This window comes from Castor canadensis, chromosome 11, assembly GCF_047511655.1.
Source record: "Castor canadensis chromosome 11, mCasCan1.hap1v2, whole genome shotgun sequence".
NCBI lineage: Eukaryota > Metazoa > Chordata > Mammalia > Rodentia > Castoridae > Castor > Castor canadensis.
In genome coordinates, this window is record NC_133396.1 from 86,514,670 (window position 1) to 86,532,592 (window position 17,923).

Consider the following 17,923-nt stretch of genomic DNA (forward strand, 5'->3'; position numbering starts at 1 on the left):
GTTGTAGCACAGGTTGTAATATATCTTTTTATTTGTCTTTCTTCTTAGCTTACAGTATCTGGCATATTGTAAGAACATGACAAATGATATTTTAAAATTATATTTCCTGCCAAGAAGAATCATAAAAACAATTCAATATTTTAATAATAAAATTTAGTACAAAGAATATAAGGCAGAGGATTGGAGGGGGGGAACTCCATACATGAAATACATCAGAGGGAATAAGAAAGATAAAACCTATCCTTTCCTCTATGTCTGTGCCTTCATATGTCTTCTTCCAAAAGGAGAATTTCATAGATAACAATCCTTTTTTAGATCTACAAAAGTAGAGATTTAAGAGTGTGGTTCCCACTGTGAACAAGCACTACACATTTGAAAAAATTCAACAGCATGAAAAATAGATAAGAGTTTTAAAATCTTGTCTTTATACTCAAAAATAGATTAATGCTAAAGAAAACGCAAAGAATAAAAAGGTTGAAAATATGTTTGCAATTAAAAAATTAATAAAAGAGTTGGAATATAAAAGCAAGGAAATCTCTGAAAGTAGAACTATATAACAAAAGATAGAACATATGAGAGAAAAATGTCAAGAAATAAATTCAAGAGACTAATCCCCATCTATCTTGGGTAGAACAAAAAGAATATAGAGAAAATGGAATGAAGCTATATCAAAGTAATAATTTAATAAAATTTTCCAGGGGCACGGGAGTCCAAATTGAAAGGGCCTACTGATTGCTCAACAAAAAAATAATTAAAAGAACAATAAGGCCCTAATAAATAATATCACAAAATCCAATGCAACAGAGTAAGGACAATAGTCTAAATGACTTCAAAAAGAAAAAAAATATATTTAAAAAGACACACGACTACCAGAATCAAATTTAGAAACAATTAATGCATTTCTTCAAGTTTGGTATAAAATGTTTTCTAACTCAAAATTTTATATAAAGACAAATGATCAGTTTTGCATAAAGGCAGAATAAAAGCATTCTAAGAAGTCATGTTCAGAAAACATTACCTATAACATCCTTTCATAGGAAGTTACTTAAGAGTGTTTTCTAGTAAAATAAGGTAATAAATTAAGTAATATTTATGTAACTCAGGACACAGCAACTACAATACTAAAATCATCAAAGTTCTAGGATGATAACTGAGTAACAAACCTAAAATAATTGGTCAATGTTGGAAGAGGAGAATAGAATGAATGAGAAGGGAGAAGCCCAGAGAGCTGTGTAAAAAAAAAAAAAAAACCACTTAGTTTATATGATAAAGCATTTGGAAGCAATTGAGGATAACAAGAAAGAATAAAAGAAGGGAGAAAGGTAGGAAGAAAGAGAGGAAGGAGGAAAGGAAGAGGTCAGACTCAAGTGGTAGGGTAAGGGATGGGAAGAGGCTGTTCAAGAAAGGAAATATAACAGATTAATATTTTGTCCAACAGTAAATAATATTTCATAGTCATAATGTTGTAAACACACATATAGTCAATTCTTTGTATCCATGGGCTCTGCATTCATGGATTCAACCAACAGTGGATCAAAAATAGTTGGAAAAATGTGTCTGTACTGAATATGTACAGATTTTTTCTTTGTCATCATGCCAACACTATAGTATATGAACATAGCTCTTACATTGTGTTAGGAATTGTAAGTAAGCTAGAGATGATTTAAAGCATATGAGAGAATGTATGCTGGTTATATACAAATACTATGTCTTTTATATAAGGAATTGAAGCATTCACAGATTCTCGTACCCAAGCAAGTCTTGGAACCAATTCCCTGGAGTAAAAATGAATAACTACAACTGAGTTAAACTAAAAATAATAAAGTAACTATGTTAGAAGAATGGAAAAGAGGAGACAATATGAGATTTAGTCTCATCTCTATCATAAGACCAACTCAATGAATAATATTTAAAATTGTTAAATCAAGCAATACAAATATACTTGGAAATATGGAAGTAATTACCTGAAGAAATAGATGAAGGCATTAAACATAGTTATCCATAGGGACCAAGACTAAGGAGTGGGGAGAAATGGGGAAGAGTTAGGCAGGAGAGTGATGTTTTTTCTTATATCTTTTGGTACAATTTGGTATTTTATCAATGAGCATTTTTTAACTGTAATTTTTAACAATCAGAAAGTATAAATATTTGGAGCTGGGAGTTTAGCTCAGTATTGTTCATGTGCTTACCATGTGAAAGCCTCTGGGATTGATCCCCAGCATCACAATACTAAAATCATTCCCTTTAATTCCACAAAGCAGGTATTGCATAAAGGTATATTTTATGTAAATAAAGGTTCACAACATTTCTGGGTCTCCAGATAGAATGAGATGAGTTTCAATGGCAACTCTGAGGCAGTGATGGGAATAAGTTATAAACATACAGATATGGTTAGTGCTGCAGGAATTGTGAGAGGTAAAGACCACTCTGAAGAGAATGATGCCTGGGTACCTTGGAAGATGGCTATTATAATTTGGATGAATATCCTGGTTATGGTTTGAATCTGAAATGTCCCCCCAAAGACTTGTGTGTTAAAGGTTTGCTTGCCATCTGATGTGGCTTTTTGGAAGAGAATAGTTCATACAGTCTCTGACTTCACCAATGGATTAATCCATTAATGGAGTCATAATCTGATGGGTTTATTGGGAGGTGGTAGAGACTTAAGAGGTACAGTCTAGTTGAGGAGGTGGGTCATTAAGGGTGTGCCTTTATTGGGCATATCTTGTCCCTGGCCCATCTTGGTCTCTCTCTGCTTCCTGGCTGCCATGAAGTGAGCAGATTTCTTTCCCCATGATACAATCCCTCACCACAGGTCCAGAAACACATCTCCAAGTGACCATAAAGAGAAACGTCTGAAACCATGAGCCAAAGAAAATCCTCCTTCCTTTAAATTGTTTCTCTCAGCATTTGTCACAGCAATGAAAAGTCTGGCTAACAGTCTGCCCAAAGTCTATGTATTGAAAGTTTAATCCCCAGGGTGGTACTATTGGGTTATGTTGGAACATTTAGGAGGTGGGACCTAGTCGGGGTTCTTAGGTCATCAGGGACATACCCTCATAGAGATTATGGAACCTTGGTCTCTTCCTCTCCCTCTCCTGCTTCCTGGCTCATGAGGCAAGCAATTTGCTCCACCACAAACTCCTACCATGATGTACTGTTTCTTCAGAAGCCCAAAGCAGTAATGCCAATGATCTTAGACTGGAAATTCCAGAACGGTAAGCAAAAATAAAATTTCTTTCTTTATAAGTTAATTATCTCAGATATTTCACTATAGTGATAGAAAACTGACTAACACAATGACTCCTCAATCAGGACAGTGGATTTTTGTAATAAACTAAAAGACAAATAGGAACAGGAAAGACTTCCCTGTCTCCCCTGGGGATCCTAAGAGTTGCCAACCACAGCTGTTAGTGAAATTTAGCTTCTGCATAAGGTTATCAAAATCCAAAACCAAACCCAAACAGATTTTTCTTACGCAAATATTTCTGGTAATGCAATTAGTTCTCCCAAATGGTATTATATAAATAAGGATTTCCTATCCAAGAGCGCTAATAATAATATTAATTTTAGTTTAGAACTATTTGTGTCCATTGAAAATGTTAGTTTCTGAACACCTCCCCTTACTTTATTGCCTTTGATTCACAAAACATCCCTAGGATATAGATATAATACAAAGAATTACTGTAGTCACTCCTATTTTGCAAGCAAGTCATCTGAGTTTCAGAAATTGACTTGTGTAATGTGCATATCTAGTTAAGTAGCAAGGACTCGGTGTTCCTCGATTGCAAATTTTATACTCAATCCTCAACACCACGTGCCTGAGCTATAGGCCAGCCTGTTAGTATCAGCTGAGACCACACACAATACCATGAATACTGTATTAACGGAGTCCAACAGAAAAGTAGCCATGTAAGTATTGGGCAGGAGCTGAGATCAAGTCCTACCCACTCCTGCCCACTCTACATTGTAGCTCAGGTAACTCATACTCACCTTTCATTATTTGAACAAAGGTACCAGTTGTACTAGAGACACTTCATACAGGTTTAGCACTTCCCTGCCTCCTTCCTTACTTCCTTGTAACTTCCTTTAACCCCTGGATCAGACACCAAATGTTCTGTCTCAGAACAGAAGACACAGTGATATATTCATTTATCAAAATAAACATGAGATAAATAAGTATATATTGCTACCATTCAAGGCACTGAGAATATAGCAGTTAATAAGACAGACAAGGCCCCTGATCTCATGAAACTTATATTCTAAATAGGAGAAAGAAAGAAAAACACATGAATGCACAAGAAAAATCTTAAGAAGTGGTAAGTATTGGCCAGGTAATTAAAGTTAATTGACAAAAACATGATTGAGTAGCTGCTTTAGACTGGGGATCAGAAAAGGCTTCCTCCAGAAGATGGCACTGATATTTGAATGGTGAGAGAGCTCCCTTTAAGGGAACACCAAGGAAAAGAGGATTCCAAGAGGAAGGAGCAGCTCACACAAAACCCCGGGTTTAGGAACAAGCTTGACCTGTTCAATTAAACAGAGCAGAGTCAGTGAGGCTACACTAGGTGTATGGAGACAGTAATTGGAGAGGAAAGCAAGAGACATTGGCCAGGGGCAGACTGCAGCAGAGTCTGGGAGCCGGGTGAGGAGTTCAGATATTATTGTAAGTGCAGTGGAGGGAAAAAATGAAAGAAGGGAAATAACAGGATCTGATTTGCCTTGCTTAAAAGATCCTTCTAGATGCTGTGTGGAGAACTGAAGTCAATGGAAGAACAGTAGAAGACTCCAGTTGCCACAAGAGACACTTGTAGCTAAGTGTAGAATGGCTTGAATCCATGAAACCACCGAACTGCTTAAACTGAAACCTTTCTATGGATCTGCATTACTATGCTGAACCCCTGAGGACAGGAAGAGAAGTCACTCAGTTAGTGTTGATTGGCTTCTATCACTATTTACCATGCTTCTTCTCCATGAGGATTCCTTGACTTCCTCTGGTAGAGGAAGTGTTCATCTTCCCTGTGCCTCAGATTTCCGGTGCACATGTATTCAGGTGCACTGCACACTATGCACAGTTGTGTGCTCCACAGACCATGAGTTCTGTGAGAGATGTCCCTTATCTTAGTCATCCCTGTGTTCCTACCTACTTAACACACTACCTATTTCATAGAAACCCAATAAAATCTGATGTGGGGAAAGAATGTTTTATTTGGGGATGGTGAGAAAACACTTGTTTTGTCTCCAGAAGTCAAAAGGATGAAATAAGTTAGAAATGTACCCAATATGGAGGGCACCCCAAACCCCAATTCCTTACCTCTTGGGTGAATCAGGGTCAAAGCAGGTCTTGCGCACATCAGTCACCTCAGGGTCACAGCAGTCCCCATCATCAAAGTCATTCAGCATGTTATTGCACTCAGTGTGACAGAGCCCATCCCTGCGGTTCCAGGAGTAGCAGCGGCCCTGCAGGCGGCAGTCACCCCCATCATAGCCCGTGAGTGGGTGCTCACACTCAGGGTCACAGTGATCATTGCCAATCTTGCTGGGCTCACAGTTCACAAGTACAACCCGGTGGCGCAAGGTGGAGTTGTGGACCTGGTGGACATTTAGCTGCCAGCTGATGTTGTAGCGACCGAAAGCCTCATTCAGTGCTTCGTGCTGCCTGTGGATCTGCTCATCGCTCACAATGGAGTGCAGACCCTCATCATCACAGATGTTCACCACTTGGTAGCGGATCACTTTCTCCCCTCGAAGGGGCCAGTGCCCATTGTACTGGGAGATCAGTTCCACGTTGTCACAAGCTGTTTGCCCACAAAGCGGGGGCTGCAAAGGTGACATAATCTCAGGCTGTGGTTCAGAGCCTTGAAGAACCTCAAGCCAAGGGTATTTCTCATCTCTAAAGGGGGCCCACTGTTCCTTTAGAGGATCAAAAGTAGCTGTCAGGACCACGGTGGTCAACTCCTCTGCCCCACTTGAATGCTGAGGACTGTGCTGGAGATGACTTTGTGAAAGGGCAGTTGACCAAAGAACCAGTGTACCCAGGTGTCCACGAAAATAGTGCCCATTCTCAGAGCTGTCCCCACCCAGGAGTAAAGACCGGCAAGATGCCATGAAGAGGCTGTTCAGGGGACCAGACTGGTCTGGACTACTAGCCACCTGAGTGCCATCCACATACAGGGCCATGTGCCGTCCATCGTAAGTGGCTGCCACATGTGTCCACATGCCTGGCTGGTAGCGACTGTGGCCAGTCACAATGGTGGCTTTCTTCACACGGTCGGTGCGGAGGGAGAAGAAGAAGCGAGCATCTCGCCTTCCCTTGTCCTTCCGTGAGCGGATCCCCAGGGCCCAGCCCTTGTCATTGACTGTGTGGGAGCAATTATCAAACATACCTGGGAAAGAAGGAAGAATTGAGGGGAGAAATACCAGATACAAAGGAAATAGAGAAAGGGAGAAGAAAACCTGTGTAAATAGCAAGAATGTAGGTTTTCAAGTGGAAAAAAAAGTGAGTGATACTGATTTCCCACCTGGGACACCTCTCCATATTCCCCTATTGAACCATCTAGCCACTTCCATCCCCCCAAGGGAATATGATTTGAGATTCCACCCAATTTAGCTCATTCTTGTAATTTAAAATAACCAAAATGGAAGCTGGGAAGTGGACATGCAATGCAAATGGCAGCCATCCTCTAGAACTTTGTCACCACAATCTTCATGCCTTGCCTCTCTGTCCCTACCTTCTTTCCATTTCATTGGATGCCATGAGGAAAGTCTTTTGTTTTGCTTTTACAAATGACAGTAATCTCTTATCCCCTATAAAAGTCATTTTCTCTATTAAATATGATTGTTTTCATAGGGAAAAATGAGTTGGTGAACTGAGAGTTCTCTGAAAAAAGATGAAAACATCCAGACATCATTCCTAGTCCACTGTTCAATGAGACAATGAGAACAACTGTCATCCACAGAGAACACTATTTCCTAGAGAAAGAAAAATAGCATTGACCCCAAGGTCCAAAACTAAAAAACCAGTCAGAAAGTTATGAGGATGATTTTTCTGTACTCAATGATGTCCACTATATTACACAAGCAGAACTTCCCAGGTAAATGAAGTTCCTTGCCATGCACTGCCTCACCACCTTGCTCAGAGCTGGCACAGGACCAATAAATCTATCTGAATAAACAAAGGCAGAGACACCTGTAGATACCAGATTGTTGAAAAGGTGGCAGCAGGAAAGTTAGATGTGGCAGGACCACAGATGGAAGGGAACCCACCATCCCCTCCCAGGTACCTCATCTGGTGTATAGTCTTAGGAGCAGCTTTTATTGTAAATTACCTAAAGGCAGTACATTTATGCAGAAATGCTTAATACATATTTCTTGAACTTATGAATGAGTGATGGAGAGATCTACTAGTTTTAGGATCAGCTTGGGGTTAACATCAAGAATCATTTTCCTCCAGACTGTCAAATAAGAATTTTATGTATTCTCTGACCTCCTATATTATCCATACCAGCAGTACTTGTCTGTGGAACCTCTATATTTATAAGCTATGGCTTCTCATTCTGATGGCAGGCAAATGTTTTAAAAGTAACTATGCTTCCATAAATGATAGATCTTCTCTTGTCTCTAACATAAATTAATAACTTGTACTTTTAAAATTAAAAGCTAGTCTTCACAAAAACAGCTCATGTCCAGTAATTCTAACAATTAAACTTGGAAGAACTGATACTGACTAGTTATGATGCAATGGGAACGTTCTAGTTTTTATGTTGAGGTTTGTCTGATAAACGAATTTAAGAACTCTACTGCCTTAAAAATTCATGTATTGGGTGGATTTTCAAATAAAAGAACACAAGCCTACTTAATCAATACAAAGTTCCCCTGAATCATATTTTCTTTTTGGTTTACATATTTTAATGAACATGATATAGCTTTAATTATGTCCATCTGCTCACCTCTGAACAAATATACTAAAATATTTAATGTGAGTACCATGGAGTCACTAATCTGTTGGCCATATGCTGGTTTTTTAAGAGAAAGAATTGGGAAGTCTATTTTATTTTCCTGTGCATAGGTATGTGTGTATATTCGGAGTGTAAATTACTTGATTTGACATATAAATTACCAGATAATTGACTTGATTACCTGATAGGTATCTAATTGCAATTTTGAACACTTTAATTTATCATCCTTAGACTTTCTATTCAATTATCAATAAAATAATTATTTCTGCTTACTTTTCTAATAGGAAGCTATAAAATTTGCAGTACTTGCCAATGCCCATGGTGTAAATTACTCCTATAATGGCCAATTTCAAGTTACCAATATGAAGTCACTGCACATAGACTTAGGAAGAGAAATTCTCAATTGGCTTTGGTGATCAGTAGGAGCCAGCTCCAGCATTCCCAGACTAAAAAGGAAAGCAGATGCAAGCTGCCATGTGTCTCCTTTTCCCTCTGTTTAAAGTAGATGTGGCTGCTTTGCTGATGATGTGACTTTTTTGTATATTGTCTCTACTCTGAGTTTTGATCTTTAAATGTTTACGTGAGCACTCGGTGAACAACTGTACCTGTAAATAAAATCTGCCCATCCCAGGTCTGCTCCTTAGCACAAGCTGAGATTACAAAGCAGACTGCACAGCTCTCCAAATGCCCTTAGGAAGGACCCTCAGCCCTGCTTCCTTGACCACATTAAGCAGAAACAAGATGAATTTGGTTTCAAAAGAAAAGTTACAGAACTACCACATTCAGGAGACTTCTCTTTCTTCTCAGTCTCGCACAGCAAAGGCTGACAGAACCAACATAATCTAAGCCAACACAATATACGTGATGAAACTGAGCTTGTGCAACATTGAGATTTTATAACTTTGGATGTACATGTGATAGAAGCAAACACATTACAACTGTTGTTGATTCATCAAAGCCACATTCTTGAGAAGAACAGAGGGACCAGATCACTAATATGATTTATGAAATCACTCAACACCAAACTGAACTATGATAGCCCATAATTAGAAAAAATCAGATCCAATGATGTAACTCAAAAGAGGGTGATGAGGTTGAAGCCAAACATTCGGACCACATTGTCTTAAAACTTTAAGAAAAATATTTTTCAGCTCTTGAATCCAGTTTCCTTCTGTTATATATCGACGTTTACTAAACTTAAACTTGTTCAATCAAACACCTTGCATTCTGTTAAAATTGTGTTTGTGGGGAAGAGAAAGTAAGCTAAGAGAGCACATCTTATTCATTGTATTCCTGCTCTCAGCTCCCAAAATCATATTTAGAGATCATGGGTATCTTAATAGAGCAATATACTCATGTGTGTCTTCAACAAAAATCATTTACATCCATTTCTCTACTATTATTAATCACCAGCATTTGGAATTAATAGAGTCAGTTATCCTCAAGGAGAAAGTCCATCTCTCAAATGAGAATAAAGTCTCCCAGAGCAATTACAAAAAAATTCTAACAAAGTGTAAGCCCACTACCAGAAGGCGGCAAACAACTGGTTGGTGGAGAAATTTTAAGTGCAGTCCTCCATTTCTTGAGTGCTTTCTTTGAACCCAGAAGATCTGCTTATGCAAAAGGGAAATAGGCTTGAACTATCTTCTATTAAATACCTACTACACTCCAACTATGGATCATGGACCAGAACTCTTAAACTGTACCACAAGTGGATGAGCTGAGTTTCAGTATCCTCCCTATAGACCAAGAACTGAGCATGAAAAGATTGCACAAATGATTCACAGCCTCCCATCTAGCAAGTGCCAGAGACAGTGAGCAAAACCAAGTCTATTACAGCCAAAAGGCCCATGCCCTCTTTACTATACTAAAGCACGTCCTTAAAAATGTTAGTTATTTGGGAGCAAGAAGAGTGGCGTGGGCTGGAAATATGGCATTAATAAATTCACAGATTGACTTTCTTTCCCTGAGTCTTAAAGAGAACTAGAATGTGACTCCCAAAGAAATGAACAGCCCTGCACCCATGCCTGGAAATAGTTTGGAGGAGAGAAAAGAGTGCCTGGCACAGATGTATCTCTCTGTTGGCCAGAGCCTACATTGATAGGCTGCCTTGCTGAATACTTGGTAACATTTCTGGGGGGCAGGGCACAGGGCCTTCTGTGAACCATCACACTCAGAAATCAATTCTAGAGAGCCCCAAGGTAAAAGGGGTCTTGGTATCCTGAAGTCAGGGCTGTGACCCCAGGATGGAGAAGGATGAGGGAAGTTGATGTGATAATCATACAACAGGAAACTCCATCCAAGCCACTGGATTCCATCTGTACATACTCTTTTTTTCTTGGTTTCCCAATTAGATGTGTAATTAGAGGACTATAAAGCTGTGCTTGATGAGAATGTAATAAAAAGTGAAAGTGAGATTCTCCTGCTGGAAGCCACTCTCAAGCCTCCACTGCTCCAGCGGAACTGCTCTGATGGCTCACCTCCCTTTCTACCAGAAAGCTCCTTGTTCCCCTCCTGGAACTGTCTGTAAGTTGATTTTGACAAAATGGAGTCCCCTGGTCAGAAGACCAGATAGAGGGAATGATGCTTTCACATGACTTCTAGCACCATAATAAGGAGGAAAAGTCTCATCTACCCCAGAAATTGTAAGTCAATTTAAAAATGAGGGTTAAAAAGAGAGGCTGGATATGGTGGTACACAACTGTAATTCCACCTATTCAGAAGGTGGAGATCAGGAAGATCATGGTTTGAGACCAATCCAGGAGAAAGTTAAAGACTCTGATCTCAAGAAATGAGCTGGGTGTGGTGTGTATAACAGCTCTGTGGGAGGCTTGCAGTCTTTGGCTGGCCTTTACAAAAAGTGTGAGACCCTATTTGAAAAATAACTAAAGCACAAAGAGCTGGGGGCATGGCTTAAGTGGTACAGCACCTGCCTATAGCAAGCACAAGGCCCTGAGTTCAAGCCCCAGTACTACATACACAGCTATATATATATACATACATATATATATATATGGAGAAAGAGAGAGAGACTGAGAACTCTCGGGAATCTACTATCTGTTGTCTTTGGTGTTATTATTTTAGAATAATGACAAAAGGGAAAAACTACCATCTCATCCCCTTTTCTCCTCAAAGCAAAGGAGCACCCATATTTCAGGAACATTACACCAACTTACAGAGCATTCAAGCTAATGGAAAAAGCAAAAGAACCCCTTTCTAAGAGACTCCATAGGCCTAATACTGAAAAGGATGCTTGGAGACTCCATTCCTCTAAACCCCCAGCTAAACCCTCCTCCCTGGTCCACACATCACTTTCCTCACACCAGCATTGTAATACAGGCTCAGCCTCACACATGATGTCATATTTGTCCCATTGTCTGAAATGCCACTTAGCTATGAGGATGGCCTTCAAAAATTACCTTAAGTTTCATTTTATCTGTGTGTTCTTTGGCCTTGACCACCTCAACAAAGTGATTTTCTACTGCAGTTTGTTGAGTTTTACTGTTCTTCAGCTATTTTTAAAAAATTATTCAACCAGGCAATTTGAGAGTTCCCAAATAACAAGAACCTATCTTAGACATCTGTGAATTTCCCACAGGATCAAGGAATGACGGGTTGTGACTCCTACAGTGAATTCAACCTGCTACTGAAGTCAAGTTGAGTTGTAAGAGTCCTGACCCACAGCAAGAGTATTTCCATCAGTCTTGGGAGACCCCAATAACCCTGAAACTGCATGGAATGGAGAGGAATGAAACAAAGGAGCACCAGCATTCTCCTCTGTGCAACCACAGATGGTTGACTTTTCCTTCTGAAATGTTAGAGGTGCTTTTCCTCAGCCATCCCATAATGAGCTGCTTCCTTCTGGGTCCTACACAGTTGTATGACAGCACATATGAGCAAATCTACTTGGAGCTTTTCTTGGGCAAAGCCCCACTCTGAAGGGAACATCCATCTATGATATATCATAGAAAGGATCACTTAACAAGTCAAGGTAGCTGAGGTCAAGGTAAGGTCCAGGCAACAAAGCTGCTCTTAGCAACACAGTGGTGAAACCTCACTTCCAAGAAATCCCGATGGCAGACTTCTGCTCTGCATGTCTATGCAATGAAAGCCAGAAGTGAGAGTCCTACTTCTCCAAGAAGCCCCATCAGCTTCCAGGAAGGTGAGGCTCCACTCAACAAAACAAGGAGTCACTCACAGTGTCATTGATTCTGGTAACTAAAAAAACATGCTGTGTGGTGCAAGTTTGTTTTTTTGGAGGAAAATGAGCAAAAAGCAGGGCCAGGTTAGGTCATGGCCATAAATCAGCCTGATGCAAGAGAAAGTCCTTTCTCAGGACGTTATGCCTGGGGCTGCCCCACACCTGTATGTGTTGCCTTCTGCAGAAGTACTTACCCAACACTCCAGTCCCCCAGAGAGAGCATAACAGGATAAAAAGGACCAAGGGGGAGAAGGAGAAAGGCCATCCATCAAAGACCGGGCAAACCTGGCAAAGAGCAGGACCCTATGAATAGGAAGAGTGGGGGAAAGTGAAAAAAAAAGAGCTCAGGGAGGTGTAGTTCAGCTGGTCTAGATAACTTTCCATCAAGACAGGATTAGGCTCAACTTTTCATCTGTGACTCCAAGAAATTAGAGCACAGAGTGGGGGAAACCTCCTGGGGACTATTTCGCTAACATCTTTCCAGCAAATTTTTCAACCTCTCCTTACAGAACATTTTTCATTTTAGTCATGCTGTCATGATGGGCAAGGATGATAGAAAGCAGAGCAAGGGATTTCCCTGGCTTCCCACAGGCCACCCATGCATAGGGTGGGAGTGGAGGAGGCAGATTTTTAGGGAGAGGAGAGTGCTGCTTTCCCAGACAGAACAGGAAAATACACAATGGTGAGGTAGGGACAAGACCCTAAAGGAGTTTACAACATCAGAAAAAGAGGCCCATATATAATCCTACAAAAATTAGTTAGCACTGCTTCTGGAAGTGTCAACACTCTTGGAGTTATTACTGGTACAGATGGGGTGGGGTGGGCCAGTATAGAGTGCTAAATCAAAAGCACCCCCACCCTGTACACTACTTAGTTTCAGCAGTATCTGCCTGAAGATCATGCCAAAACTGCACCCAGACCTTCTGAAAGACAAGAAGTTCTAAACTAGGATTTCTCAGCATTCACCATGGATATGAAAATCCCAGGGATCTCAATATGTGCAGATTCTGATCAGCAGGTCCCAAGTGGTGCCTAAAATTCTGCCTTTCAATAGGTTTCCGGGTGAAGCTGATATAAAGAATCTCAGACCACACTTTGAATACCAGGACTCCAGTTTTTATTGTTGTGGTGGTGCTGGTTCTGGTGTGGGTACTGGTGCTGGTGTTGGAGATGGAGCCCAGGGACTCATGCACAATAGGCAAGAGCTCTACCACTCAGTTACCTCCAGCTACATCTTTTTATGGTGTGTGGTGCTGAGGATTTAACCCAGGATACACATACTAAATACTCACTCTACCACTGAGCTACATCCCTTCCCCTGAACAGCAGGCCTCCAAATCAGAGTAGACTATGTCTTTGAGGATGGGCTTTCATCAGCAGTGAGTGAGAGACGAATACTCATCTAGTGACTGAAATACAATTAACATCCATAGATAAGTACCCTACACACACACACACACACACACACACACACATACACACACACACATATGCACACACTCCACACAGATACCATAGACATGTTTCATGTTTGCCCAGTAATAATCTAGGATACTTCTATCTGCTCACATATCACCTTCACAATATTAGGTCACAACCACAGAAAAAAGGAAACATATGGAGTATGAATACATAAATGGGGAAGCTCAAAAAAGAGAAGAAATAAGAATTTTAAGTGTTCAACATCAAGGAAATGCAAATGAAAGCAAATAAAAATTTTGTCTCTCAAGTTGGTAAAGAGGAAAAAGGATAATAGTGTTTAGATTTGAGATATTGTGGAGAAAAAGACATACACGGGCAGTATTGGGAAAAGAGAAAATTGGAAAACCAGTTGACAACCATTTGCCAAAACCATCTCCACCCTTTAGCCCTGTAATTGCATTTCTAAGAATCATTGTTAAGGAAACAATCTAAGAGATACGTTCAAAAGGATGTTTACAACAGCACTATTTGTAATAGAAAAAAAAATAAAGTCTCTTCAAATAATAGAACACCACCATACTACTAAAAAAAAAAAAAAATCACACTTTTGAAAACTATTTAGGGATACAGGAAAATGTTCAAGAGGAGCCAGTCTAGCAGCCAACTCAAAACCAAAAAGGTGGCTAATTCTGTTCTAGTTGAAAGAGCAGGGTGTGGAGTAGAACTAATATATCAACCAAACTTAATAGATGAACAACCTTGAGCAAAATTGAGCAGTTCTCCATACCTCATTTTCCTCAGGCATAAAATAAAGATAAGAGTAGCATCTGATTTATATGGTTTAAGAGAAGATTCAATAAATTCACACATGCAAAACAATTAAAAGAGTACTCAGCATATAATAAACATTCAGTAGTATTACTCATTGCTAATATCGTTATCGTTTTAGCACATATACACCTGTTGCTTCAACTACCTTACAAGCTTCTTGAGAGCCAGCAACCCTGCCTCATACTCCCTATGCTGCCATTGTATCAAGGCCAACATCTTTACTATGGTAGTAATGAGTAACACATTCACGAATTGAATCTATAAGAGGTACTTAGCAGAGGTCCCAAGAGCCTCTTCTGACAATATGTTACATGACAGTAAAAACTCCTGTAATGAAAAAAATCCCCCCTACCCTTCCACATCACTCACTTCCCACAGCAGGAGCAGTTGCTAACCTGACTCAGCAGAGCTCTGCCCCTGGTGCTCATAGGAGGTACACTGACTGTCACCTCCCTCCCCCCATAACTCCACCCTCTACCCTAGTCCCAGTAGGTAGGGATCAGGGATATTATATAGAGAGCCATACTCTGACTTTTCACCTCTGACTCATCTGGCAATTTCCTACAGAGTCAATATTTTGCCTAACATCATCCATTATCTGAGTACAAATGAGCAATCTTATTTTTCCCCACATAAATAAATGAATAACTGATGTTTAATAAATACTGTAATGTTTCTTATGTCATCATTGCTACAAAAAAAAAGGAAGAGTGAAACAGAGAGAAAGAAAGCAATCTACTGGGTGATTTTAAACATGGGGATATTTATTTATTTATTTATTTGAATGTCATTCCAACAAATTCTAATAATCTTCTATGTGCGGTGCTGATTCTGTGACCATGAAATTTCATCCACAGCACATCGATGTTCAGTGGTTAAGCGCTTGTGGGTTGCACCATGAGCATCTGTGTTGGGAGGAGGTATGGGTTGGCTGCTATTTCTCAGTGGAGTTAGAGAGTTGCCTGCAGGGTTCTCTTCTGATCAAGCTGACCACTTTGACCACTTTAAAAATAATGAGAAACCCAATAGCACAACACAAAAAATATAAGCTCCCAATTCTAGAAGACAGTTCTTGCAAAAACTAAGGGAAACAAACTCACACACCCAAAATAGCCTAGCATAGCATATGATGAATTCCTTAATCTTGACTCAATACCTGCTAATCCTGGGAGAGACAGAGAGACTCAATGGCACCCTCAGCAGGAGGCCCTCCCTCCCTCTCCAGCCTTACTTCATCTCTCTACAGGTCTCCCAGAGAATTCTCCTTTATTATACCTGTGGAGAAGCACCAGTGCCAATTTCCTATTGCTTCACTCTCCTGCCAGGTAAATAATTTTGAAGCTCCTCTTGGAAATTTGCTTTGACATTTCTTTTACCAATACAGTTAACAAAATCAACACTTCCCTAAGAAGGAGTGTTTAAATAGTCTTCCATATATACTCAGGAGACATTACCTAAAGCAAGCCTGAATAAGACATCTTGCAGTGAAAATAACTTTCCCACTTCCCAATCAGACGAGGGTATAGTTTGCATATCAGATTTTTCTTATGGTGAAACACTACAGAGCTTCCATAGCATTAACTGTCCATTTTGTCTCATAGTCATTCAATGTACATATACTACCTATACTTAATAATATCCGAGCACTTTTGCCTCCACCATGCAGTTGCAAGTAACCAAGACAGCTCTGATTGCTTTGTAGGGAACCAGTTATCATGAGGCTGGTGCCTCATGGACCACACACACCCAGTTACTTTGTCAGTCAGATCTAAATGCTCAGAGCCCCTTTGTTCCAACCTTGTGAAAGGATGAGTGAGAGGAAAACAGAGGATACAGAGTGTGTGTTCGCAAATTGAATCCAGGTGAGACTTCAGAGCCCAGTGTTCAAAGAGGTCACTTAAAGCTGACTTCTGAGTAAATCCCTGCCACATAATGGGTTTGGACGCTTAGTCTCTGAATGACAAAGAGAAAGGACAAAGGAAAATAAGTGATCTAATTAATTGACATTTGGGGTTGTTAAATGAGGACTAAAGTTGTAAAGGTTCTTTTTTTTCTTTTCTTTCTGAAAATCTTCTTAAAATATTTTCCTTTACTTTCCAATGAGAGATGTAAATTAAGCAGAGACAGCCTGGAGGAGCTGAAATAAGACCAAACTTGAAACCAAGAAATGTGAGAGTATAGGAGAGTATAGCCTTAACCTGCCCTCGTATGACATCAGGAAAATATCTTTCTTGCTCTGTGCTTCACTATCCCATCTGGGAAGGGGAGGCTGGGCTTGGTCATCTGTTGCTTGGACACACTGGGCCTGAAGTCTCGGTCTCTAGATTCATTTTCATGGGTTTTAAGGTCTGTATCCTGTTTTTCATTTCCCTACACCTATGACTATGGTCATAGCACATGGAAAGGATTGAGCTGGTGCCATATGTTATATCAGGGTTTTTATTTCTCCTGTATTCCTCTTTTGAACTGATCTTATAATCATGACCTTGAGCTCCTAAGAAACTGAGCAAAACATTTTGTTAGTTAAGAATACTGGTTATTTGGAATCCACACAATCAAGGTTTCACTGCAGACAATTCCATGCTAAATTGTACAGTATAGACGTGCAAGTAATAAGACCTTGGAAAGGAGAGCTTGTAGAGACTAAAATGGACAGGAAATGTTTTGAGGAAGAGGAGCATGAGCCAGGCCTGTAGTGTCCTCAGAGAAAACTCTGGTTCCCTGTGCACTATGCATCTTCACAGATGATGAAAATAGCAGCCAACATTGACTAAGCACTTACCTAGCAGAGATCTAAGCCCATGATTCATTTTAATTTATTTAATCCTCATAATTATTCTGAGAAATAAATCAACTTTGCTCCAATTTTATAGATGAAGGACTTCACAAAAGACTTGAACACTGAACTCCAGATCCAATGTTCCTACCCATCACAGAAAAGGAATGAATTTAGATGGTGGAAGGATGTTCAAAGTGAGGAGACAGAAGAAAAGAGCCAGTGATTGGCAGGAGAATAGGTGATGGTCATGTGGAGGAAACAGGTCATGTGAAGAGGAGACTCAGAGATATGGTTCATGTTGGGAAATTAGGAGGAATCAGGTTATGTGTGTGCAAGAGGCCAGATTATTCTCTATCCATTTATTCAACCCAAAGTGCTCACTCTGCTCCAGGCCCTGTCCTGGCATTGGGGTGACACAAAGATAACTGAGCTCCACAGAAGCTCCCAGAAGCCCACTAGAGATCACCTGCTGAAAGAGATATCTGAGCTTGACCTAAAGTGGGAACCATGGGTGTTGAGCTGGAGAAAAGGAAAGCTTCAGGCTATTAGGAGGCAGAGCCAAGAAGCGTGAAGCTGACAGAAGTGCCAGGAACATCAAAGGAGCAACAACCTCCCCCATTTGGTGCCTGGGTTTCAGCAAGCACCACTGTGTGGTATGATACTGCTCAGTTGCCAGGAAGGTAGAGAGCACAGAGGCAGAGAGGGTGAGACTACCACTCTGTGCCTCCTCCTCTG

General features: G+C 40.2%; 1 protein-coding gene across 1 annotated transcript in view; it reads right to left on the reverse strand.

Moving 5' to 3' along the window:
* Pappa2 (pappalysin 2) overlaps positions 1-17,923 on the reverse strand; it is a 260,775-nt gene that overhangs the window by 226,082 nt on the left and 16,770 nt on the right. The window contains exon 3 of the mRNA XM_074047398.1: positions 5,312-6,383. Within this exon, the coding sequence (XP_073903499.1) occupies positions 5,312-6,383 (1,072 nt within the window). The remainder of the gene's footprint in view (positions 1-5,311; positions 6,384-17,923) is intronic.